At 37.9% G+C, this 24,081-nt stretch overlaps 2 protein-coding genes across 3 annotated transcripts in view; both read right to left on the reverse strand.

Annotated features, from left to right (window-relative positions):
- The window catches only part of LOC105924317 (VPS50 EARP/GARPII complex subunit), a gene marked incomplete in the record, with an annotated part of 480,430 nt that overhangs the window by 350,467 nt on the left and 105,882 nt on the right, over positions 1–24,081 (reverse strand).
- On the reverse strand, positions 9,146–15,338 carry LOC118565196. 2 transcript variants are annotated; one of them, XM_036145036.1, is made up of 6 exons: positions 14,173–15,338; positions 12,599–12,989; positions 11,495–12,516; positions 11,244–11,397; positions 11,063–11,172; positions 9,146–10,525 (listed from the first exon to the last, which is right to left on the reverse strand). In XM_036145036.1, exons 3-6 carry the CDS (start codon positions 11,738–11,740, stop codon positions 10,214–10,216), a joined length of 822 nt encoding a protein of 273 aa, XP_036000929.1. In that variant the 5' UTR covers positions 11,741–12,516; positions 12,599–12,989; positions 14,173–15,338; the 3' UTR covers positions 9,146–10,213. The 2 variants fall into 2 exon arrangements, 1 of the variants encoding a protein (XP_036000929.1); XR_004932261.1 differs by lacking the exon at positions 9,146–10,525 and having other exon boundaries at positions 10,925–12,516; positions 14,173–14,263; positions 14,476–15,111.

Raw genomic sequence — 24,081 nt, forward strand, 5'->3', positions numbered from 1 at the left:
AAAAAGCAAGTGTGGGCCATGGTGGTGCATGTCGTCCTCATTTCCTGTCATCCTACTTTCAAATTAAGGCCAGTAGTGCCACAAAAAAAAAAAAAAAAACTAAACATAGGGATGTGCAGTGTATCCATAACAAATTTGGTTTAAATTAGCGATGTTCTTTAAAGGTTTACCTCTCAAAATACAAATCAACATGTGTCAAAACTGAAATTATACAAAAGTGCTATCCTTTTCAGCTGTTTTTATTTTCAGTTATCAAAAGCTCCAGAATCAATTGAAGACTCTTCAGTCTGGGATTCTTATTACGTGGGCTATCATGGTCAACAGCACGATGCACCTAATGACCAAATTGAGAACAGAATACATCCATAACATTGTATAAGGCATAGATTTAATTCATTAATCGGAATTTGTATTGTAGGACTTTGAAGAGCAATGCTAGTCCATTAGTATGGAGCAACTCGCATGTTAATAAGTATGTTTGGATTCATACATCGTGGTTCTTTGTTATTTATATATTGCAGTCAAACAATAGCATAATACACACATGATGAAATGTATGTCCTTCCAGAAAAAGGAGAAGAAGGTAAGGTTAGTATCGGGACATTGAAACAGAGAACAGGCCTTAGAAGGGGCACAAATCTGGGTTAACCAGTGATGCAACAGAAGAAGGGGGGGGGGGGGGGGGTAACTGACACCTGCCAAAAACCCAAGATGCCACATTAAAGACACAATTTCCAAGAGAGGTACATACTGGAGAGACACTGTACACCAGTGGTCCCCAACCCTGGTCCTCGAGGGCCGGTGTCCTGCAACTTTTATTTGTTACTTTGCTTCAACACACCTGAGTCAAATAATGAGGTCATTAGGAGGACTCTGGAGAACTTGACAACACACTGGGGAAGTAAGTCAGGTGTGTTGGATCAGGGACACATGTAAAACCTGCAGGGACACCGTCCCTCGAGGATCAGGATTGGGGACCACTGCTGTACACATTCCACATTGATCCTAATTCAATTCCAATTAAATTTTGTATATATAGGTTTTTCAGTTTTTCAGTTTTCTGCTTTTATTTACAGTTGTTAAAGTAGAAAAATAAACTATAATAATAATGAAATATTACATTACCCATCAAATTAATTCAATCTCAGAATTTATGGATAAATGTTACTAATTTTTCTAAAGAAAGGTTTTCTGAATGTAATAGTGTCCATTATGGTTTCTGATCATGCCAAACTTGTTAAACCTTTTTTTCTAAATACAATCGGTTTCAGCTTTTTTTTTTTCTTTAGCAGCTTCAGTCCAAAGAAAAAGTAATGTCAAGGCAAATTACAGTTCCACACTGCAATACAATAAAATGCAATATAATATAACCTTAAAGTCTCATTCAAATCCAAGTTTAATAAAAAAATAACAGTATAGTACAGTCGAAGTCAATTGATCATTCAGTGCCATTTCATAGGAGTATGTCAAACACTATTTGCATCATGGGAGAAGAAGTGAAGGCTGTTGTCCAGGGCCCTGTTTCAGAAAGCTGGGTTAGCAGACATTCAAAATAATTTCTGTGGAAAATTCCTACATACCCAGGCTTTTCCATTTCAGAAAGCTCAGAAGCCTTTACAAATTAAATTATGACAAAATTACTCTGTGAAACAACCCTGCTACCGAGCAGAGTTGATAGGGCTAACTCTAAATTTTTCCTTTCTTTTTAGCTGAGATCTGCAAAAGGAACTGTCGGAAAAGGCGTGTCCTTTTCTGGAGGAGGCTGTATGCTGGGGCACAAATCCTCCAAAGAAATCTCTGTTGGAGGAGGCTGATCAGACCATGATTAAATGTCTTATCATTTCTAGGTAAATACATTTTCAAGCATTACCGTTTTTCTCTGCTGTCACTGATTTATCTCAATAATCCCAGCCAGCACATCGCTTTTCTAACACAACAAGGGGAGATTCTCAGTACTGAACAGTTTTTTTGAGCTCCTCTTTGTTTTTATGCCAACAGCAGCTTTTTAATATCATAGGTAACACAAAAAATCTTTCAGAGGTAACTGTGAGGCGCTGTCAGGAATGTTATTGTTGCACTCAGTTATAGAAGAGTTTAAAGGTGTTCCATAGTCAGAGACCCACGTGATTAATGAAATAACTACACAGAATGCAATAATTAATTATGTTTAAAATGTTGAGACGTTCCGGCTCTAATTTTGCATTCATATATTTTAGTTTCCATTCTTATATCTATATAGCTGAGTTTAGTTACCTGATTGAAACCACTTGTTCTGAATCTGAAAATGCTGAGTATGACAGTGTGAGGTAGAGCTACTCAATGTTGCTGCTTTCTACTCAGAGTAGCTCGGCCATTCTTTCTGAAACGGGGCCCAGGTGAACACCTTGATGTTTACCTGGACAACAGACTAGACCGGCGGTGCAACAGTGAAGTTATCTAAAAGAAGGGACTGAGCAGACCATACTGCTCTCACAGTGTAAAGTGACAGAACAGACAGGGAACCCATAATTCATCCTGACATGGTGTTGCATTTTAAAAGCTTTATTTATTAATAAAGCAAGCCGTTAGGATGTCAAAACATTGATGGCTTTAGGCTGGGGCACACAGGCAACTCTAGGGAGTGGTGCAGTGGCAGCTCTGGGCAGGATTTGTGGCATGAAAGCTGACAGATTCCTAGGGCTTGAAAAGGTTCGTAGTTCTGATACAGTCCAGCGCTCTCATTTTTAAAACTTTGCACAGAATCCATACTAAAAGTGTACATATGCCCTAAAAAAGAAAACGGCGTATGCTAAAAAAAAAATAATTCTGATTTATAAAACCATATGCACGCACACCAGCACACAATTTTTCTTTATAGATCAAAGCTGTACCTAAACGTTTGTATACCAGGTTCCACCTCATGATTTGCCCTCTACTTGCCCAGACTCAATCAAAAATGGTCAATGCAAAGCACCTTATAAATGTTAATGTGTATTAAAAATGGGTCAGCTGATAATTTTTCTTTTCACTGCATAATGGCACCCATTGAGAAAAAGCCTAGAAACTGCAAAGAAAATTCAGAGAGGAGTTTATTAAATGTGTAAATCAGAGGTAAAAGCACATGTCCACATTCAAATAACTTGTTAAAAAGTAAACTTGATTGCTGGATTAAAGCCGTGCGCCGTGTTGAAATTGCTCTGAGGCTGTGCGTTTATATCAACATTCCGAAGAGGGAGGGAGACCAGGAGGAATGAGAGGTTTCCCCTGCGATAATAAATACAAACCCCCGTCCCAAGAAAAGCTGCATCTTAGGTTGCTGCGCACTGCAGCAAGTGTATTTGTCAGCTTACAGTAATTAAAGTAATTGCCGCACACCTTGACGCAATTTATCACCTTACCACAATTAATCTGTGGTACACGTCACCCTGGTGATCGTCGGGGAGATGAATGTCATGGTAGAAAACCCGATAAAATGTTCAGCGGACTTTTATCTAAGGTTTAAGATGGCTTATGGGCATTTTTTAAATTGTTTTTTGAAAGGTCCTTATGTGTAGTCATGTCACCAGCACAAGCATGAATAACACTGTGGTTTTGAACGCTCATGATCAAGTCAATCTATGATTTAAGTTTAAGATGGAGGGATATTGAACATGTGAGAGGAGTCATAATGCAGTTTGGCTGCTATTCTCCGATAAGGGCAAGGGGAGACAAGGAAATACAAAGAACAAGAACCTGATCGGAAACCTGGCAGGTAGGCAAGTATGAACACTGGGAATCTACTCACTGAACAGTTACAGTGGTCAGTGTCTGTAAAGCTCCAGTTTATAAAGGAGCAGCAACAGGCGTGTGGAATAAGGCTAATTCTGTGCCACAAGGGAGACGCAGGTGCAACTGCTCACCCTAATTAGGAGAGACAGAGTGAAATACAGTCAGCCGGGCAGAACACTGGTTGCAGCAATATGCAATTAAGTGCTGCTTTAAGACTGAAGACTGTTTGATTATCGAAACCAATTTTTTCTTCTTCAAATGCGGGGAAATATTTTCCATGTTAAAAGTTTTTAAAACTTACCTGAGATCCTTGCTAATCCTCTTCCAGGAAAGGTCCTTTACTGTCTCTGTAGAGATAGCTCAGCTGATTATAGATTAATAGGATGGGCACAAACTGCGATGATGAGTTTGTCCTCCGTTGTTGACATCCCAGGTTTTTATGGTCCTTCCGTCCTGTTAGAAAATCTGCCACCATGTCACATATGCCATAAGTTCCACATCCAGCAGCAAGAGTTCAGATTTTCACACTCTAGCGTCTGCCACTTCGGATGCTCAGACACCTGAAAGCTCAAAATGCACTGCACCGGACAAGTGAAAGGCACTGCAGGACTTCTCAACACTCCTAGAGGCGCGTCCACCATAGACTTTGCATGGAACCCAGATGCCCCTGACGCTCCAAATATGTTTAGTTTGAACGCAGCATCATTATGCTGTTGAGGTTTTTTGTCTTCTGCCATCATCTGTTAAGGAAGCAGCATGAGAACCAGAGCCTTGGAAAAGCTCAGCAAGATGATATAAAGGCTGGCCAGTTAATCCCCTATTTATCCCATTGAATTACCCATCGAAGTTGCTTTCTTTTCAACGTAGAGGTTTGTTTTACTTTTTTTTTTCTGACCTTATTTTATGTCCTTCAAATTCACTCTGTCACAATCCCTGGGTTTAATTTCCTGTTTAGTATTTTCTTTATTCCATCATCCTTAAATGTTTTTTTAATTTTTATTTTTACTCTAGTCAGTTAGTTAGTAATTAATTTATTAATTTATTGTTCTCAGCTGTCATCCATTATCATCTGGTTAGTCACAGCTGCTCTACCTGCTGTCTTACCTTACTTTCCCTGTGTATATAAGCTCTCTGGTCTTTTCCTCACATTTGTTGATTCCTCTGTTCTGGAGTTTGTGATTCCTGCTACCTGTTTCTTCATGCCTGTGATATTTAGTTCCTGTGCTGCCACAGTGTTTGTAAGTTTAATTTTTATCCATTACACCACTCGTCTCCACTACCCTATGTGCTTTGGTCCTCCTTACTCCCATCATGACACTCTCTCCCCTCATTGCCCAGCTGTCACCCCACTCGAAGATGTGCCTGGACTGCATGCAGAAGGAAATTCTTTTACTTTTCATCTCCGTATTACAAGTTTTTCTGAATATCTAGTCATTGCCTCTTTTTCATCTTTTGTCATTTTCCCTCCCACTGCACTTGTACTTTTATTAGTCTTACATTGATGTTTTTGGGGGAGTTCTTTTTCATTCCACTTCTCTTTTCACTTTGTTCTTGGTAGTTGATGTATTCTGTTTGCATGAGTAGCAACAAAGGTTGCAACACATTCTTCTTTTGTGATTTATAGGGATTGTTTTTGCCAATTATGAGAATTTAAGGTTATTTTGTCCAGGTGCATGCCAAGAAGAAGCAGACCAAATGTATTATGGATCCAAGGTTTCTTCAAAGATGTAGTCATTTACTCAGCCAGGGAGATCAAAACATTTGTTTGTTTATTCCCCAATGCAGCCTGTAGACAGCTGTTTTGTAGCTCTATGACGTCACAAGGATGTCAGCAGTGAAACAACTCTGTCTTCGGAGTTGTCATCAAAATGTGTATTCAGGGATTCAGAGATTATACCTGTCTATCTCATTCCGTGTTTAGTTCAGTTTAGTTCTTCACATGTTTGCCCAGTCTCCTTATTGTTGATCATTAAAACTGATGGCATTTGTTGAAACAAAGGTGGCACAACCCCTTTTAGTTTTGAAGGACACTTATTTTTCCCATAGAATCAGAATTGTTGAAAACGTTTTATTTTATTATTTACTCCAGCTTTCTTTGTTTGCTATTAAAATTAGATTACTGATTTGAAATACTGTGAGTAAAAGCTAAAACTTAAAAATAGCTTTCACTTTTTTATCAAAGTAATTTAGCTACAAATGTTCAATGAACGTGCCCTGTGACAGACTGGCGACCTGTCCAGGGTGTACCCCGCCTCTCGCCCGGTGAACGCTGGAGATAGGCACCAGCACCCCCGTGACCCCATGAGGGATTAAGCTGGTGAGAAAATGGATGGATGAATGTTTAATGAACGTGTGTTTTGTCAGGTCTAAAAAGTGAAAGTTTACATTGTGTTACATCAGTTAATAAGAGCTCTAAATTAACTCATCATGTTTAAGTGGTGTAAAGTCAAAGCAAACTTTAGTGAGACAAATGACTACATCATTTAGCTTACAATGTTCAAATTGTTAAAAAAAATTATTTGTTTAAAACAAATCTCAACTGCAATACTTTTACCATTGAAAATAACTAATCACATTAGCTTTATGAAATAGTTAGTAATCCACAAAAGCGCAGTCCTTCTGCTGTTTGAAGGCTTATATCAAAGAAAAAATTTGTCCTGGTTTAGTTCACAAAGATAACGGCTGAAAGAAATTCCTGAATTTGTGCATGATTGTAGGTGTTCCACATCCATCAGAACTGATGACAGCAGACCACAAGTTGCTTCCCTGCAGTCCTAAAAATAGATCTGTAGATGTTTTGGTCCTACTTTTTTGAAGCAAGGCAGTGTGGACATTGGCTTTGACTTCATGCAAATAAGGACCAGGGGTCTCATTTACAAAGCTTGCGTACGCACAAAATAAGGCCTGAAACGGGCGTATGTCACTTTCCACGCAAAATTTAGGATCTGTAAAAAAATAACTTGACAGGGAAATGTGTGGGTCTCATGGCAACTCTGACGTAGGCGTACGCTCAGATGAGAGAGGCGGCGCAGATGGAAAAGTAAAGAATTGCAGCCAAACTGCATCATGAATCCTTTCAAATGTTCAATCTCACTCTGTATTACACTTTAATCATAGATCAACTTCATCATAAGCATTCAAAACTGCAGTGTTGCTTGCGCTGGTGACACATAACTACACATAAGCACCCTTCAAATAAATAAAAGAATGCCTATGAGCAGTCTAAAATCTGAAATAAAAGTCAGCTCAACATTTCATAGGGGTTTTCTACTATCACATTCCTCTCCCTGATGATCACCAGGGTGACGTGTTCCACAAATTAACAGATTATTGTGACAAGGTGTGAGGCAATTACTTTAATTGCAGTAAATGGTCAAATACACTTATGCATAATGCTGCATAGTAGATGCATTGGCACGGTTGGTGGGTCTTTGTCATTGCGGGGGGAACCTCTGATTACTCCTGGTCTTGCTCCCTACTGTGAATGTCGATCTTAATGCATAGCCTCAGAGGAATACGGCTGTCCTACAAAACATTTAACATTTAAAACCGCAACCAGGTGTAATTTTTAACAAGTTCTATTAAGTGTCTGTGCTTTTACCTCTGATTCACAAATTTAAAAAATGCTGCTCTGTGAAATTTTCCTGAAGTTTCTTTGCTTTTTATACATGACTGCTATGTTGCCATGATGAAAAAAACAATCAGCTAACCCACTTATAATGCATGAGGTGCTTTACATTGACCATTTATGGAAGAATCTTGAAGGCATCTCATGAGGCAGAACCTGGTACGCAAACATTCAGGTACAGGTGTGATCTGTATAGGGAAAATGCGTGGTGGTGTGCATGTGCATGGCTTTATAAGTCAGAATTTATTTTTTGCCGTGTGCCATTTTCTTTTGCTTGGCATACTTACTCTTTTAGTATGGATTCTGTGCAAAGTTTTATAAATGACATCCCAGGAGGTTATGAACCCATATTTGGATGTAAGTAGGCATTTGTCTTTAAACATATGATTTTACACGCGCCATCTGATTGCACTATCAAAAGATGTTTAACACAGATTTTACTTTATAAGAACTCAATAAATCTGGCCAGCTTTGTTTGCGACCATCTTTCTGTCTATGATCACATGTATTTTGTTATGAAACCTTTGATTTGATCTTACTTGAAAGAAAAAGCATGTGTTAAAGACATCACGTTATAGAATTATTACCGCTTGGTCATTAATGTTGAATTATTTTTTATTATTTTAATTCAACATGTGCTTGATCAGCAGAGGCATGCACATTTGTCAGGCTGCATGCAGGTTTTGAAAGGTGATAGATGGCGAGTGAAGAATTAGCATAGTAATTGATAATTACTCAAAGATCAGAGGGGCCATTGTTTCTTAGACGGCTCAACATGTTTTCCCTCAGGTTTAGGTCAGCTCTAAAAGGAGAAACATAATTGAGTGCCTTGTGGCTTAATTAACGAGCTTGCTCTAATTACAGAAAAAATGAATTAGAAAAAGGGCCAGTGAAACATGTGCACACACTCACAACTTTTCTTCTTTTGTGGTCCCATTAGACATTTGGAACATAACATCTGACCAAACACATTGTTGATCATTTGATTTGTTGATTAAAAAAACAGCTTTGAGAAATAATTACAATTTTAAATGCACCAGGCTTCTGCATGAGATTTGAGTACCTTATGCTTTCCTTTCACTGCAAAAAAGGGGTGTCTGAAAACAAGATAAAAACACTAAATTTGAGGTAAAATGTACTCAAAACAAGTGAAATTATCTGTCCATGCAGCAAGATAATTTCACTTGACAAGATTTCTTGAATTAAGATAATTAAATCTAGAAATAAGCATGTCTAAAGAGGTATTTGGAAGGCTTAACATAAGCTGAAAATGCTGGTTTTAAGATCAGATTACTTATAATTGTACTTCATACAGCCTCAAAATAAGTGAATTATACCAAATATAAGCATAGAATGCTGGTTTTAAGTCTAGATTACTTAAAAATAAACTTTTTACAGCCTCAAAATAAGTGAATTATATTAAATATAAGCATAGAATGCTGGTTTTAAGTCTAGATTACTTAAAATTAAACTTTTTACAGCCTCAGAATAAGTTAAATATACTAAATATAAGCATAAAATGCTGTTTTTAAGACTAGATTACTTAAATGTAAACTTATTACAGCCTCAAAATGAGTGAAATATACAAAATATAAGCAATTACATATTTTGTTATCTTACTTTTAGCAAATTAAGCTTAAGATTAGTAAAATAAATATATCAAATTTAGAAAAAAATACTCAGTATTAGTGAAGAATGACTTAAGCGCTGTCTTAATGCAAGCTGGTTTATCTTGAAACAAGGCTTATTGCATCTTTAAACCTTAAAATCTAGCCTGTGCTTATTTTTAGAATAATGGTGCAGACCAGAATGGCTTATAAGACATTTATTTAACATCAGCAAGTATAGGTTGCTATACATTTGAATAATTTTCCATAAAAAAAAAAAAAACAATTAAAAGCAAAAGAGCAAAAAACAAAACAAAAACACTTCTTAGCCCTCTCAGTTATGGATTTTTCATTGACCATTTTAAATGCAGGCCTCAATGAGGTAATAACTCAGTATTCTGTAAGCTTGTGCAACACCAAACTATTGTAGGCACAGTTAACAATAATATGAAATACAGGCCTTAATGAGGTAATAACTCAGTGATTTAAGCTTGTGCAACACCAAAAATTATTGACACAGCTAACAATAGTATGAAATACAGGCCTTAATGAGGTAATAACTCAGTGATTTAAGCTTGTGCAACACCAAAAATTATTGACACAGCTAACAATAATATGAAATACAGGCCTTAATGAGGTAATAACTCAGTGATTTAAGCTTGTGCAACACCAAAAATTATTGACACAGCTAACAATAGTATGAAATACAGGCCTTAATGAGGTAATAACTCAGTGATTTAAGCTTGTGCAACACCAAAAATTATTGACACAGCTAACAATAATATGAAATACAGGCCTTAATGAGGTAATAACTCAGTGATTTAAGCTTGTGCAACACCAAAAATTATTGACACAGCTAACAATAATATGAAATACAGGCCTTAATGAGGTAATAACTCAGTGATTTAAGCTTGTGCAACACCAAAAATTATTGACACAGCTAACAATAGTATGAAATACAGGCCTTAATGAGGTAATAACTCAGTGATTTAAGCTTGTGCAACACCAAAAATTATTGACACAGCTAACAATAATATGAAATACAGGCCTTAATGAGGTAATAACTCAGTGATTTAAGCTTGTGCAACACCAAAAATTATTGACACAGCTAACAATAATATGTAATACAGGCCTCAATGAGGTAATAACTCAGTGTTCTGTATAAGCTTGTGCAACACCAAACTATTGTAGGCACAGCTAACAATAAGAACTGACATGACAAAATACTCAGCTACTTCTCAATGAAAGACTTCCAATCAGCCATTGCTTTCTTGTAAGCACTAGTGGCATCTTGATCGTGGATTGTGTCACCAATTACCTCTGTTTGAATAACTGACAGGAGAGTTGCAACACATTTCGGATATCTTAAGTGCAAAGTGTAGTAATATGCCATTAACACCAACATCCCGTCTGAGAAATCTTCCTGAGGGAGGGTGGTCACAGGTACGTTACCCACAGCCACGATGGTGGTTGATCCATCAGAAAGCAGAACTGGGGAGGAGAGAGGACGCTTCTCCAGGTACAGGGTAGGGTCTTCGCCTGACTGAAACAGAATAAAAAGAACAATGTGTAGAGTGAGAACACATACAAATTTATTGAAAGTCAGTTGTATGTTCAATATAGAAATTATTTTTAGATTAAATGTTCAGGTTGCAACCAATGACAAGCACTCTTAAAATAGTCATTATTAAAAACACTGATAAAAAATATTGATTTATCACACTGGAAGAAATAATCATAAACTACTTCAAAATGGGACAGGGGGGGACATGTGTTTAAAAAACATTTGTTTGACAGATGAAGGTGTAGGAATTTAGGATGGATTCAAAATTGATACTAGCTGATGCAAGGTGGTATATTTTTAATGTTTCTGGGATGAATGAATGGATTAATTAATCAAAGGTTTTGAAACATTTCTTGGGATTCTTGAACAACCTTTGAGGGACACTAGGGGCACTTATGTCTTCCCCTTCTTGCAAAAAGTAGGTAATATCTGTGATTGTGAACTTAAGGTGTATTGTTATGTGAATGTGAAAAAATAAGAGGACAGTAAGGAATCAACACACAAAAATGTTTTTACCTTCAGGACATGAAGAAGTGCCTCACAGCTATTTCCAAGCTTCTTTGGTGGTGAAGTTGGTGAGGGGAAAAGGGATGGGAGTGCATTGAAGATGGCAAGCGTGAACTCCACTAAAGAATAGAAAAATTGGTCTGAATATGGTATAAATCAAAAAACATTTGCATATGGAACAGCAACTTACCTCCACGGACATCCAATGGAAAAGGGGGTTTCAGGGCTTTCTTCCACACACCATAGAACTGCACCTTGGCACAAAAGTCTGCCCATCTTCCTTTCACTTCCTCGATGTATCTGCTGTTGGTGCCACCTACTATGCGCCGCAGCTCATCCATTGCCTAAAACATTGTGCACAGTTATTCAACCATTGGACATTTAGAACACAGGTCGATAGACAGTAATTCAAGTGCAAGTAGTGAAAAAACAACAACATACATTTCGAACATCTCTAAAGCATGGATATGCCTCAAAGATTTTTGCAGGTCGGTCTTCTTCCCTTGTAACATCTGCATCAATGAATGCCCGTCTGGCCTTAAACTCAAGGTCTAAAACTTGAGCAACATCGCTTTGATTGGGTTTTGCATTTGGCTTATTGTACATGTTGCTCAAGGTTTTATAGTGCCTAGCCTGCATCTTCAGACTGTCCTGGGCGACTGAAATGGCAAAAAACAGAGCAGACATTTCAATGTAAACACAACTTTATTGCATTATTATGCTGGTCGAAATAAGGTAAATGCAATCATTTTATGTTGTTTATATGCACAATGGGAGTTGTCTGAAAAAAGTGTTTCCATTAACATCCACAATCTAAGGAAATTTAAATTGAATCTTCAACAGTTTAGACTCTTGATTTGCCACTCTGAAAGACATTATCATAGATAAGGCTGAGAGGTGTGCTGAGGTGGGCTTACCAACATCATCCTTTGCAGGCGTGGTTGGTGAAGCGATCACAGTCCTGAGTGAGGAGCCTGAGGCTGATGCAGATGGCAGCAGCGAGGTTTTGGTCTTTGGCTTTCTTGGCACAGAGGGGGGTCGTTGTGCTGGGGATGCTTTTTCGGGAAATTATGAAAAAAAATCGCAACACAATTAAAAGCATGATAACAAGCAAAACAGGCAGATAAACACAGTGCATGGCTAGCCATGGCTCAACAAATACGGACAGCTATAGTTTCATTACATGATCAGACAATTTCTAGACAAAAAACAAGTTGTATGATAGCACCCCTTAATTTTTTGCCCACAATTTGCACACCTGCACTGGAGTTGTCCTCGCTAAGGTCATCATTGCTCTCAAGAAGTACGGTGTTATCACTCGAGTTGCTTGTCCAATCCGTCTCTTGGTTGTCTGCACTGAAGAGAGCTGTCTTTGCCACTCCTCATTGTGGTACAGAGCCTTGCCTCTTTGGTGGATATCTCATATTTTGGAGTCATTTGTACATTTTGGCGTAGATGGTCAGCTGTGGTAAAAGAATGTTAGATACGTTGTTTGTCTTGTTGCTGACCTTCCCACAGTTTTGGTTTAGATAAAAAAATACTTACATATGGCATGTTTGGATCATCATCCCGTAACATTGGGTAATAGTCTATAATCTTCTGTGACATGGCTCTCATTTCCAATTTTGACGGGTATCTGACTTCTTTCCCCATGGGACTAGCACACAGGATAGCAACCATACTGGTTATTGTGTTCCTTATAAGTCTGCAGCATAGCTCCTTGGACATTGTGTAATTTTTTTTCCTTTCCATTGCAGAGCAGTGCAAAGTATTGACTATGCACCATGTCTAACTCTGAATCAGTGTACACCACATACTCTGGAGGGTCTGGCATTTTCATTTTCATTTTTTTCTCAGCAGATATGGGGGCTGAGGTTTGAGGCTGGCATGGTGGCATGGCACAATTGTTGGCATCTTGGTCCGTGGTATTTTTAAACTATTAGGATTGTGTAGAATGAGAACAAAATGCATTAGAACCATTACAATTCATATTTTACAAATTTTTACTCATTTCATTTTGTGTTTACATTTTAACTAATGACATTCCAAAGTTTGTTTCTTTTGAAGAAATTCTGTGGGCCAGGAAAAAGATCCCTCAGGTCATCCCAGCTAAGGCCTTTCAAAGCTTCCTCATCAACACTGGCAGCTGTGAGATATATGACAAATATCTATCGTTAGATAAAGCAGTAGCAAGCTACAGAACCAATCAATTTATTTAATAAGGCTATACACTGCAGCTAGAAGGTAGTGAAGAACCAGAGGCGGAGGGCATTTTTGATTAAATTGATTGTAAAAACACTCCACATATTTTGTCATGTATTGAATCCAAGCTTACAAATGAGGTATAATTTTTTTTTTTGTGGGGGGGGGGGGGGGGGGGGGGCGCCCAAGCCGGTTATAGAGATGAATAGTAGATATATAGAGAGAAGAGATATAGTAGAAGAGAGAGATACAAGAAAGAATATACAAAGTACATAGATAAGGGAGTATATAAGATAAGAGGAGAGACAGAGACATAGAACAATATACATAGATAGATAGACAATACATATATATATATACATATAGATATTACATATAATATACAACACATATACATATATATATATATTAGATAGTATAATACATATACATATATTATATGGTGTGTGTGTGTATATTTATTGGCAGCACAGGAATGAGGCATCTTCTCTGATCCACGTTCACAAAACAGAACTCAACTTTTTTCTGCCACATACAATATGGCGGTGACGTTGACGTGCGAACCTGCGCCCTATGACGCGTCTACGTATATATGTCTGTGTGTCCTACCCGACCACGAGGCGTCTAGGTATACATGTCTGTGGGGTTGGGGGGAAGGATAACGTTCCCGCCGGCGGGACACTACTGACCGCGTGTTTTTAAAATGTGGGATTTGTATTTCACAATCATATATTTTGCTTTAGAATTCGGACTCTTACTAAAATGTTTCATCCTAAATTCGTTAAGCAAATGAAGGTTGAGGGAAAAACCCAGCAAGCAAAAAAATTTGGGATTTCAAATAATGTATTCAGTTATTAATAAAGTACACTCTATAAATAGCATAAATACATCAGATATAAACTCTATTCATGACTTACCCTCCAACACCGATAGAGTGGCATCGTCAAAGGTATCCATCCTAGATTTATCAGCTCCCTGAAGCATTAACAGGCGGTACTGTAGAACTACCTGGGAAAACCCATAGGCAAACAGAGCTCGTTAGCTAGCGGGTAGCGTGTAAAAGTGCACATTAGCTAACAATTAGCTAGCTTGCTAAGCATATACCGACATATGGACAACGCATGTTCTTCTTCTGCTTCTTGGCAGATTTTGTAATACCACCACAACAACCAATATGATTTTGGCAAGTAATATTTACCAATTCAATACAGTTTACTGACCTTGAGCCGCTGTTCTTGCACTTCTTCTAATGTGACGCACCCAAATCTTTCAGTTACTCAAGCGGAGATTCGCGATCACTGACGTCATTGAGGTGGGACCGTTGGAGGAACTGAGGATGCGCAGAAATGATCGAATGTAAACATGAACTTGTTAGCAAAATATTAGTAAAACAAAACATCTATCATCATACAATGAATTGGGTCGCATTTATAATTAGAGAAATGTATTGTTAAAATAATAACAAATTATTCCATGAGTGCCCCCCTCCCCATCCACCTCAGCGTCATTAGCCCGCGACAACGACGGTACATCATGGCGGCGTGGAGATGTATGATATGTTTCGTCTTTGTTGCTTTAAGTCTTAAAGTACTCCTTAGCCACATTAATAAAAGTCACAGTCGCAGCTCGGATTTTTGGGTTTACTGTGGTATTGACGGATGTGAACAGGATTTTAGAGTTTTTAACTCTTTTTTTCGCCACATTAAACGGACGCACCTTCAGTATTTGAGGACTGGATGCCCACCAAGCGGATGGAGTACGACGCCTTCTTCTCAGTCTTTGGGACAGGAAACATTTGGTGTTTCGGTGTTTGCCAGCTGTAGCACTCCTGCAGCGGCCAGCACTGTGGCTGTCCCACCTGATGCCTCTCTACCTGAACCGACACCGCAGCAGCCTGACGCTGACGGCCGCCTTGAGTCAGTAAGTTTCCTCAATTCAATTTATTTTGACCTTTGAGGGCTTATCGTGCCAATTAGGTTGCTCTCTGTGTGATGCTTTCGTTAAGTAATTTAATATTTTTGTCCTACATATAACGATATATTAAAATGGTGCCCTCATTGAATCCACACTGCGAGTGTGCGCGTTAATCATGCGTGATGCACAGTTTCTCTTTCATAGGCCTATGATTGTCTCCATGAATGCTAAGTTAGTTATCGTTCTAATACGACGTTTTACAAGGTAAAACAGGCAACAATACTTGCACTACAATTCAATAAATTAATTATGTGCTCTTTGCACACGAGAATAAACATACAAAAAAAAAAACATTTAATTCCTCTTACCTTAGACGACAGAGCTGCTCAGGTCCCAGACCAGTGAAGCGAATGTGAGATTAAAATTGTCTTTCTTCTCTCGTGCGTCCTCTCAAAAAATCCATTTCAAATCAATTGCAACTTTGACTGTGTCCATGTACTCCCTCTTAATACATTACAACTCATTTTATAAAGGAAGAAGCTGTTGCTGTGACATCCAGAACCAGACCTGATATTGCTAGATCTGCAGCGGCATTCGCCATCAGTGTCCGGGAACAGTGCCACTTGTCACAGGTAAATTTATCTTCATGGGCAAATGCTTTAATGGTACTATTAATATCATATTTGTGAATAATTACTTGAAACAATATTAAAATATATATATAAATTAGGATTTATTTCAATATTTTAATGTAAAATATGGGCCTGTGATCAATAATTATATGGGTGAAAAAATAATTTACATTTTAAATATTTTCCCAGAGAACTGTCAACAGTGTCATCTCAGGGGTGCAACAGTACCAAGCTGCCCTCATTGACACGCTAAGGGAGAGAATCAGAAGGGTGTTTGAAGAGAATGCAAACACAACTGCTCAGCTCCAAGGTGAGGCTTTGGCTACGTTTGATGCGTTCATGGATCCTTTCTCAACCACAGCATATGGACAGAATAAAACCATCCGGGAACTATTCAATCCAGTCAACCCAGAGGAAGTTGTGGTGTCCCAGAAGATTTGTTGGGTAAAGCGTGGTCTTTCAAGGGTCATGGCCTTAAGAGGCAAAAGTTTTTACTATGTACCACTCATTCAAAGTCTTAAGCAGTTACTGACCAATCCCAGAATCTTCACCATGTTAACCACTGTACCACAAAGAAGTGAGGGATTCTTGTATGATTTTACTGATGGAGCCCTTTTTACATCCCATCCATTATATTCTCAAAGGCCAAATGCATTGCAAATACTTTTGTACACCGATGAAATTGAAATATGTAACCCTTTAGGCCCCCATGCCTCTGCAAATAAATTACTGATGTTTTATTATAGTTTAGGGAATATAGATCCAAAATTTAGGTCGAAGTTGGCTGCAATAAGACTCCTTGCTATAGCCAAGGCAAACGATATTTCTCTGTGGGGTGTTGATGTTATACTAAAAAGAATCCTAAAAGATCTGACACTTCTGTACAATGGTGTTTGGGTTGACACCCCAAATGGTGAAATTGAGTTGTTTGGTGCTGTGATAGCCATATGTGGAGACACACTTGCCCAACATGATATTGCTGGATTTAAACAAGGTGTTGGTTTTGCTTATAGCAAATGTAGACATTGTGAATGCTCCTTTGAGGATATGCAAAGTATTTTTGAGGAGAATAGGTTTGCTGAAAGAACTTTGGAAAAGCACATTAGGCAGTGTGTTGAAATTGATAAGGCAAGCACAGAAACATTGAAAGCATCCCTCAAAAGCACTTATGGGATTAACAGAAGAAGCAAACTAGTTGATGTTCCAGCATTTGATCTGATCAAACAAACACCACAGGATATAATGCATGTCATTTTTGAAGGTGTTGCACCAATGGAAATAAAGCTTGTATTAAAAAACCTGATTCTGTCAGGACAGATAGAATTAGATGAGATTAACTCAGCTATTCTAAATTTTCCTTACTCACCTCTAGACATACGAGATAAGCCATGTCCTATTAGTGTCAGTACTTTAGCTGCTAATGACAATAAATTAAAGCAGTCATGTGGACAAATGTTGATACTTTTAAAAATCCTACCTTTTCTTTTGAATGATATGGACAACGAGTATGTCAAATTTATTCTCAAGTTAATTGAGATTGTTCAAATTGTCCTTGCTCCTGTTATTTCTTTAGAAACTGTATTACGGCTCAGACGCATGATTGAGCAACATCTGCATCATTTCAAAGAACTTTTTTCTGAAGCCAATGTATTACCCAAGCAACATTACATGTTACATCTACCAAGCCAAATCATATCTCTTGGTCCATTAATTAGAAGTATGTGTATGCGATTTGAAGCTAAGCACAGTTATTTTAAGCAGTGGGCTTCTAAGTTAAATTTCAAAAATGTCTGTAAATCGCTTGCAAACCATAATCAGTTCCTTGAATGTTGTGAAAATGAAATAGGCATTGAGCATCCAATTTTTGCTAGTGAAAGAGAATCGGGGCCTGTCTCAGCTGTCAAAAATATTGATTATGTTAAGAGAAAAGTTAAAGATTTTCTAGGCGTAGAGGTCATGCAATCTGTTGTCTCGGTGAAATGGTACATCCTCAATGGCAATAAGTACATTAGTGGGAAATCTATGATTATTGTAGATGTAGATGGTGCTTTCCCAGTGTTCGGACTGATAAAAGATATATTTGTGATTGATTCCTCTTATGTTGCTTTTGAGTATCAGCGTTATGAGACACTGAATTTGAGTCCAGAATTGCTGGCATATGAGGTGGCAGTTCCCAATGTTGCCCAGGCTACAGAATTTGTACATGAACTCATTGACTGTATTTCCTATTTTTCAGTTAGTTTCAAGGAAAATATGTTTGTGCCAATAAAATATAGTCTTTGTGATATTATTGCCCACAGAAGTAGACATTAAAATGGAGGAATGATAGGGATGCATTGATGTATTGGGTGATCAAGTTTGCCTGTTTCCTGTTTTGTGTTTCTTGTGCCTGTTTAACATTGGTCATCAAAAAAGATAAGATTTCTTTGTGATCGATTCCTCTTATGTTGCTTTTGAGTACCAGTGTTATGAAACACTGAATTTGAGTCCAGAATTGTGACTTTGTGATATTATTGCCCACAGACATTAATTTGGAGCAACAATGTATTGGGTGATCAAGTTTGCCTGTTTCCTGTTTTGTGTTTCCTGGGCCTGTTAACAAACATTGGTCATTAAACAATTCCATGGACTGTATGGTGAGTTGTGGTGAAGGCTGTATAATTCATCCTGACATTGTCGGAACATACTTGAAGTCAGAGCAAATAAACTCTGTTTTTTCAGATGCTTTTTGTGTGACTCTTGAATCAAGCAACTTGAGTTTGTTACTGAATCTTAAAACAAGCTTTATTTTGATGAGAATTTGGGGGAGAAATGTAAAAGATCTTATTTTAACAGTTATTTACCTCATTTTAAGATTTCATGCCTATTTGAGACAAAAAAGATAAGGTTGTGCTTGATTTGAGATTATAGTGTAAAGTTGAACACTTAAAATAAGAAATTCACTCTTAAAACAAGATAAATTATCTAACACTTCTAAATCTAAGTTTTTTTATCTTGATAAGATTCAAATAATTTGCAGTGTTATATTTTTTATTATTAAATGATGTAAAATGCCATTAAAACCTGGAGTTTGCAAAGAAAAAGGTTTATGTGTCTCCCTGTTCAGGTATAGCAGTAGAGAAGCAACAGAAAAAAAGTTACAAACTGGAGGAATGGGACATTCTGGTTCATTTATTTTTGACATGAGACATTTTTGAAATTATTTGCTCTGAAAAGTCTGGTTTTCTCTCTTTTGTCTAAAATGACTTACCCAAAATAAATGCATTTCACAACTACAATGGCTGTATATATAATCTTGGTCTCAAAAGATAGCTAATGAGGAAACTGAGATTACAATAGAGGTGTCAGATGTGTGAATGTGTCAGAGTAAATCAACCTTGAACACAGTAGAAAATTGCTTGTAAAGACAAATACATTTGTGTGATCGAAAACCACATTTGAATTACTGGATAATATGCCAATTCATCAAGGAGTTAGTATAGCAATATCTGGCAATCGACTGTGCCAATTTAGATGCTAAAAAAGTAGATATTTTTTGCTCTGTGGAAATTTTAACATTGGTAATATTTAGGGAATTTTTATTTTGTTTAATTTCCATTTTTTACAACAATTATTCTTCTTAATAAATAATTTAAACACCTGTTATTTTTCCTCTAAATATTTCCACATTTATTAGAAAAATGCACTTGTGACTTGAACAAATGTTTAGACTATGTGAGGTGCGTGTGTGAAGAAAATACTCTCACCCAATGCTCAGTTCAATTCAGTCTCTTTATATAGCATCAATGCACAACAAGTTATCTCAAGGCACTTTACAGATTCAATTATATTGAAGCATACAGACATTATGTAAAAAACCCAGCAGATCGCTCCAGTTTACTCCTCCTTGACGAGCATGTAGCGGCAGTGTACAGTCACTTCCTTTTTGTCATTTACTTCATATTAATCCCACATACTGAGCATACATGAGGGACAGTGGAGAGGAAACTCCACCTTTCTCAAAGCCTATTCTAATATCGACTCTTATTTTGTTTTGTTCATTGATTTTGATGATTGAAGTATAGTGTTAATTTAATGCTTTATTATTGTAACAAATTCAGAACTGGGTGTAGGAATGGTGCAAAACTGATCACAGCTAGGCACTTCCTCTTCACACTGGTCATGAACTTGATCATACAATGCTGTGGAATGGTATCCCATGCTTCCACCAACTTGGTTGTGCTTGCCAGTTCAGCATTACCAGCATACCTAAGCTGATCCCACAAATCTTCAATAATCTTGAGGTCAGGACTGTAGGCAGACCTTTCTATCTGCTGCACTTCAGAATTCTGTGTTAGTTTCTGATATATCTCACTATACAAGGATGAGCATTGACATTTGGGAGGTTCAGCCCCAAAGAGCAGAGTTACCAGAAGAGAATTGATGAGTGGTACAAGAAACAGCTGAGACTAATGAGCAGAGTGGAAGCAGCTGAGAGTGCAACTAGAAAACGGAAACAGAGGGCCTTGTACACACGTAGCCGGTTCTTTTTAAAAACGAATATCTCCTCCACATTATTTAAAAAAACTTTTTTTAGAAAGGTTTTCATTCACACAAACTTATATAAATTCAACACTGACCTCTATTTTAAATATGATAGATGCATAGGAGGCAGTATACCACAAAGCTAAAACCTACATCAGTCAGTCAGTCCTTCAAGATAAAAATTATGTTGAACAGCATTATTCCTTTGTAAAATAGCTGACTTTGAGGTGCCTTTTCACCTTTGCATATCAATATATTGGAGAAACTGGGCTTGTAAAAACAAAACAAAAAAATGTGTATGAACCAATTGCAATAGTTATGATGTCCCATTTATGCTTTTACTTTGAAGTCTTGATATGGAGGCGAAGACATGAATTGCTGTGCTGTGCTGAGGTAAAGTCAGTTGGAATTAAATTACCAGAGATGCCGTAGGTTAGTGAAATTATCCAGTTTAACATTGATTTGATGCATATTATGAACAGTCAATCACAACTCCAACATAGAAATGATTTCATTTCACTCCACTGTATGGCTAAATCTATAATAATGGCTTCACATGTGACGTCAGCACTGTGATGCATCACACTCTAAATCTCTGTCTTGCTATGTACACACGCAGGTTCAAAAATAGTGTTTACATGTGGATGAAATGCACTGCATACAAATGTATCCATTTCCCCAGTTATCCGGCTACGTGTGGACTAGGCCTCAAAGAGAATATATGGTAGGAACTAAACACAGACCAGAAACTTGAAAACAATACACAATCAGAACAAAACCTGATATAAGAAAGATCTAGAACCAACAGGAGACTGGAAAACTTGGAAATGGTAAGAAAACAAGTAATAAAGAGAACACCAAACAGACAGTGTAAGACTATCCAAAATCAAGCAGGAAGCTACTAATTAGAAACTAAAGTAACCAAGTAAGTTAATTAAATATAAAAGTTATGTTTATTTTGGCCTTTTGTTAGAAACAGGGCAGCATAGTCCAACTACTCTGTCCTCCCGATAGAGATGGATAGCTCTCCCTCTCAGGAAAAAGCTGCATATATGAGGGAGAGACGCATTGCAAAAAGAGAAATAAAAGTAAGTAGAATTTTTTTGAAATTAGTATATTTTTCCTTGTTTTGAGCAAATAAATAATACTATTTGCCAATGGAATGAGTATTTTTACCCCTAAAATAATATAATTAGATTTCATGCACTTAAAATAGGATGATGGAGATGAATTGTTCCCATTTTAAGTCCAAAAATTTTATTCCATTGGAAAATAGTGTTATTCACCTGCTCAAACCAAGAAAAAGACTCTTATTAGAAATAAGTGTGTAAGTGTATAAAGGTGTAGAAAATTGTACTTACTTTTAGTTCCCTTTTTGCAGTGTGGAGTGATATTACACACTTGGGAAGAATATTTAATGCACCTTATAATCTGGGGTCCCTTATGTATGGACATAGACACGTTAATACACAGTGCGCCTTATAATCTGATGCGCCTTATGGTCCGAAAAATACGGTAGTTATATATGTAATCATTTACTAATTTCACCAGGCTACACATGTATCATCATAATAATTTATTATTCTGGATAAATTGCTTTTTTATATCCTTGGCTTAAAATAACTGGTCTTGGTCTGAACCTGCTGTAACATGACCACTACTGCTTTTTGTGTGTCATATATTATGGTGAAGATGTTTTCAAGTTAATAATACACAATTCCTCTCCCTCTAATGCCAAGCAAACAATACCATCCCATCAAATGTAAGCCAAGTGAAAGGGAAGCATTTGCGCAGATGAAAGACTAGAAGGAGGTAAAGCAGCTGTTTGTCAGCTAAGGACAGCATGCCTGTCCATCTTTCTTATCTCTGCCTTTTCACTGGACATGTTTGCTCTTCCCGTCCCCGCCTTTGCCTCTGATGTCAGATGGAGTGAAAACCCCGGGTGTTTGTCAAGAAGATCCAGGGAACTGTTGCTGCACTCGTCAGGGCCTACAAAGACTCCAATTTCCATTTCAAAGCCATCTCCTTTTGCTGTTATAATTCCATTTTAGGCAATTGTTAAATGAGCATTCCTAACTGCTGACTATGACAAAGATATTTTGAAAAAAATAAATAAAAGGGAGATGGAGATTGGTAATGAAGAGAAGGTAGTGGGGTTATTATCAAAGGTATGGTAATGCCTACAGTAAAAAGCTGGGGTGTGTGCAGGGTTTCTGGAATAAGGTGGTCCAGGGAAACTGGGAACTCGAAAATGACGTCTTCAGGGAGAATCGTGTGGAGGAAGGAGGGAGAGAGGAGGCGGATGTATTTATACAGTTATGTTGCACTGCAGCTATAGATAGGCGGCTTTGAGAATCACCTGAGAAAAACAGTCCTCTTGTGAGCAGACAGGGCAGGTTTTCAGCTGGTTGTATCCCATTTCTTCGAGCTTTAATCACTTTAACAAGTCAGCCTCTGCTGAGGTTCTGCATTTCAGAAACAAACCATTTATACTCCTGTCAGCAAAAGTTAATTGAACTGAAGTTATGCACAGGGGCATAGCTAGAGAAGGGAGGGGAAGGGGGGTGACAATGGACCCCCCTTGAAATCTGATTGGCCCCCTTAGGTTCCCCTCTCCTCCCCCCAGATGATTGACATGTCACAATACCAGGTTACATCTGACAAATTTTCCTCCATACACACACCACCCAGATGGTGGCGGTAATGCACACCTCCAGTTTTTTCATGCTAACCTCTAAGAACTAAGGAATGAAGGAGAGGAGAGAAAGCCAATGGGCTCTAAAAGGAATATTAGGAACAGAGGGGGAAAGGGAGGAAATCAGGATTATAAATAAAGCATATATCTTTTGTTTGTTTTTGTTTTTTGTGTCCTGTCTGGCAATGTGGCATTAAGAATTGCTGTCTTAACGACAAAGAAAGCCCAACAGATTTTAGTTTCACAAGAGGAGCCTTACTGCTTTCGCCATAGTGATCCGCATGATTTATATATTCAATAAGAATTTATACTGGGACTATTTCGTGTTGAGAAACAGAGGAGACAAAAAGCTAAAAGGGAAAGAAACAATGAAGAGAAAGGGGAGAGGATAAATGCTTCTTTAATTAGTATGCTCTGGCAGGGAATTAGTAACAACATAATCAAGCAAATACAGATATTAAAATTTGACTAACATTCTTACCCTATCTAAGGCTGATTACTAAATTGTTCAGTTGAGGCTTTTGAATTTAGGGGAGCAGACAGAACCATACCGCAGATCGAATCCGAAGGTGATTCTGTTTCCTGGGCAAAGGAGTTGATCAAATGAAAAACTTTCCTTCTCTTAATGACAACCCTGATGTCTTGCTCACAAAGGCTCACTGCTTGAGCCTCCATCATGACAGCCTGGACTGATGTTCATCTATTTGGCTGGACAAGTTGTTTCAGCTTCAGCTATGACTTCCGGTGGGTGAGGCTGACATCTCTGGAACGAGCAGGTTGTTTTCATCAACCAGTAAAAGCCACAGCCGCGCTACAAGCGGAATCTACTGACCCAAATTGCAGGAGAGACACAGTGAAGGGCATCGGGCTCAGCCTCGCTGGTTCTCAGAGACTAGAGGTTTTGTAGTTCTGTAGTTACACCGAAACTGTCTCCTTTTTATGTGCTTGAAAACTGTTGACGGGAGTTACAAAACTCCTTCCTTCAGCCAGAGCCCCCGGTGATGTTACAATAGGGTGCGGACAACTGCAGTTAACAGGCTCAATCCGTTGGTGGGAGTTGC

This window comes from Fundulus heteroclitus, chromosome 13, assembly GCF_011125445.2.
Source record: "Fundulus heteroclitus isolate FHET01 chromosome 13, MU-UCD_Fhet_4.1, whole genome shotgun sequence".
Lineage (NCBI taxonomy): Eukaryota > Metazoa > Chordata > Actinopteri > Cyprinodontiformes > Fundulidae > Fundulus > Fundulus heteroclitus.

What these genes read in the sequence shown, in the direction of transcription:
- LOC118565196 (XM_036145036.1), bottom strand. Translation starts at nt 11,740, where the DNA reads ATGTCTGCTCTGTTTTTTGCCATTTCAGTCGCCCAGGACAGTCTGAAG. An exon ending in GCTTTAGAGATGTTCGAAAT is followed by an intron (nt 11,398 to 11,494) that starts GTATGTTGTTGT and finishes ACAATGTTTTAG; the next exon opens with GCAATGGATGAGCTGCGGCG. An exon ending in TCCATTGGATGTCCGTGGAG is followed by an intron (nt 11,173 to 11,243) that starts GTAAGTTGCTGT and finishes TCTATTCTTTAG; the next exon opens with TGGAGTTCACGCTTGCCATC.